The 2,787-nt window shown below is 66.3% G+C and overlaps 1 protein-coding gene across 1 annotated transcript; it reads left to right on the top strand.

Moving 5' to 3' along the window:
• The first annotated feature begins 775 nt into the window (after nt 1-775).
• Nucleotides 776-2,391, top strand: LOC132320822 (proline-rich protein 22-like). Its single transcript, XM_059834455.1, has 2 exons — nt 776-934; nt 1,750-2,391. Exons 1-2 carry the CDS (start codon nt 776-778, stop codon nt 2,389-2,391), a joined length of 801 nt encoding a protein of 266 aa, XP_059690438.1.
• The last annotated feature ends 396 nt before the right edge of the window (nt 2,392-2,787 follow it).

The following is a 2,787-nucleotide window of genomic DNA, read 5'->3' on the forward strand; positions in this document are numbered from 1 at the left end:
TCATGACACTGACAATTTTAAACTCAACCGTTTCATGATCACTGTGGCCAAGAGCATCCCATCTCCCACGAGTCCTCCTCCATTCCCAACCAGCAAGTCTAGGAGGGCATCTTTCCTAGTTGGCTCCCTGAGTACTTGTAACAAGAAGTTCTGTCCCACAAACTTCAGGAACTTCCCAGACCTGCTCGTCACAGCAGTATGGTATTCCCCGCTGGGGCCTGGGGACTTGAAATCCCCCATACGGACACGGGCTGCCCATCCCGAGATTTCTCCTAATTGCCTGTAGAATAACTCCTCAGCGCTGGCATCCTGGCTGGGCGATGGCTAGCAGACACCCACTACAACATCTGCTTTGCTTTCCATCCCCCTCATCCTCACCCAGAGGCTCTCGATCACGTACATCATCGCCGCCTGTAAGGGCTCTACCATCAAACCTCTCCCTCACATACAGCACGACACCTCCACCTCGCCTGCCCTGCCCACCCCTCCTGAACAGCCTGGACCCTCCATCCCAGCGGGACCCCTTCCACCAAGTCCCACTAATCCCAAGGATATCCCAGCTCTGGGAAGGCACCAAGGCTTCCAGCCAAGGGCATTTGCACCCACAGCCCCCAACAGCCGCCTGCAGGGCCCGGGGCAGCCCAGCCCCCCTTAACCCTTTCCCTCCCCAGGAGGAGCTGGGGAGGCTGTTGGGGCGGGGCGAAACACAGGGAGCCCCCGCATTCCATCCTGGGAGACCCAGAGAGTCCTTAGCAGCCAACAGCCACAACGGACCATGGCGCGGCCACCGCTGCGGCTCCCAGCGCGTGGGCCCTGGGCCCCCCCGGCGCCCTGGCTCCTTCAGCCTTTTGTGCTCCCCAAAACCTTCTACCCCCGAGGTAGGGACCCACCCCGACCCCTGCAGCCCGGGACGCTCCTGGGGGCAAGAGCAGAGGTGACCGATGGCCATCACTCCTGTCTCTCTTGCAGGCTCACCCAACCTGTGCCAACTGCCCGGGCAGGAGCAGCCCTTCCCCGCAGCCTGGGCACCCCCAGTGGGGGTGGCCCCCCAGGCACCACCAGCAGGTATGGCACCACTCTCTGCTCGGGCACCCCGCCACCTTCGGCACCTTCAGCACCCCCGACCCCTGGGCACGCCCAGGATCCCCCCACCACCCCCAAGCACTCCCAGCATCCCCACCACCCCCGCCCCCCCGGCAGATATGGCACAGGGCTTCAGCAAGCCCGGGCGACCATCCCCTGCCCTTGCCTGGGTGATGGGTGCCAACTAAATCCCATTTCCATAGAACTTCCCAAATCCTTGGGGCCACCTCTCCCGTGTCAGCCCCATGGAAGTGAGTCTCCTTCCCCAATTTGCAATCTGGTCCCACTGGCACATCAGCTCACCCCACGGCGAGTGCCCCGGCCACAAGCTCCCCACGTGCCTGGCGCAGAGCCGGGGCACCTCGGCCATCGGGGCCGGCTCGGCGGGTGCCCTTGGAGGGTCCCCCCGGCCCAGCACAGCTCCCTCTCCCCCACACAGGTCTGCAGAGGGCTCCATGCAGCTGCTGCTTCCACCCCCAGCTCTTCCACATCCCATGGACGAGCACCCATCTGCCTCCACTGGCCACGGCCACGCTTGGCCGTGCTGCCGCTTCTCTGCCGGGTGCTGCCCTGTGGGGTCCCGGGGGCTGCGGGACCCCCCCGGCCTGGGCAGCCCCTCGGAGCCCCCAGGGACAGCCGCAACACCTCCCACCCTACACCCAGCAGGGGAGAGCGGTGACCCCAGCCCCCCCGCTGCTGCCGACGTCCATCCCCAGCTACCAGCAGATCCAGGGGCAGCCCGCAGAGACCAAGACCTCTGGCAGTGCCACCCCCAGGGCAGCACCCCCGGGAAGCAACATCCCCCCGGGCAGCGACGTCCCCCCCAGCCCCTCTGCTGCCCCCCACGAGCAAGCCCTGGGGGACCCCACAGGCGACCTCGCCGTGGCTGAGGAGGTCCTTCTCGAAGAGGCCCTGAGGCTCTTTGGTTGCTCCCCGGACGCGGTGGGGGTCAGCCAGGACGCTCCCAGCAGCGGCCCCAGGCCTGGGGACCCTGGTGGCACCGGCGCAGCCATCCCCCACTGCGACTTCGCCTCGCTCTCCCTGCCCGAAGAGCTGCTCAGCCCCGACTACAGCGTCCCCAAGACCGCTGACGCCATCCTCAGCCTGGACGAGTTCGTCATGGGGCTGGAGCCCCAGGAGCCGTGGGGGGATGAGGGCAGGGACCTGCCACCGTCCCAGCCTGCCACGGCAGAGAAGCGGGGGAAGAAGCGGGCCAAGAGCACCTCGCCAAAGCCAGCCAGCAAGCGCAGGGCTCTCGCCGGCAGCACGGGGGTGGCGGGGGGTTGTTTGGACCCACAGCAGGGGTGAGAGGGAGATGGGGGGAGTGGGGGAGGAGGGCTGGGTATTTGGGGAGGGGGGTGGTGTTGGTATAGTAGATTTGGTGAGGCCGCTTCTCTTGTTTTCTTCATTAAAAGCCATTTCTCCTGAACTACTCCGTGCCTGTGTGGGAGCGGGAGGAAGCGCAGGGGGCACCGGGAAAGGGCACCCAAGAGGTGCAAAAGCCCCGCAGAGCCCCACAGCAGAGCCGGCGAGCCCCGAAGGGCACCGAGCCGTCCCCAGGGCTGAGTCACCAGCAGCCGGGCAGACAATGGCGGCAGCCGGGGGACTGCCCTGTCCCCTTCCCCAGGGGAAGCAGCCCTTCGGCAGGGGAGCCAGGACAGACGGGTCCCTGCACGACACACGGACACGGCCCCACGCAGAAAG

Source organism: Gavia stellata, unplaced genomic scaffold, assembly GCF_030936135.1.
Source record: "Gavia stellata isolate bGavSte3 unplaced genomic scaffold, bGavSte3.hap2 HAP2_SCAFFOLD_85, whole genome shotgun sequence".
Classification (NCBI taxonomy): domain Eukaryota; kingdom Metazoa; phylum Chordata; class Aves; order Gaviiformes; family Gaviidae; genus Gavia; species Gavia stellata.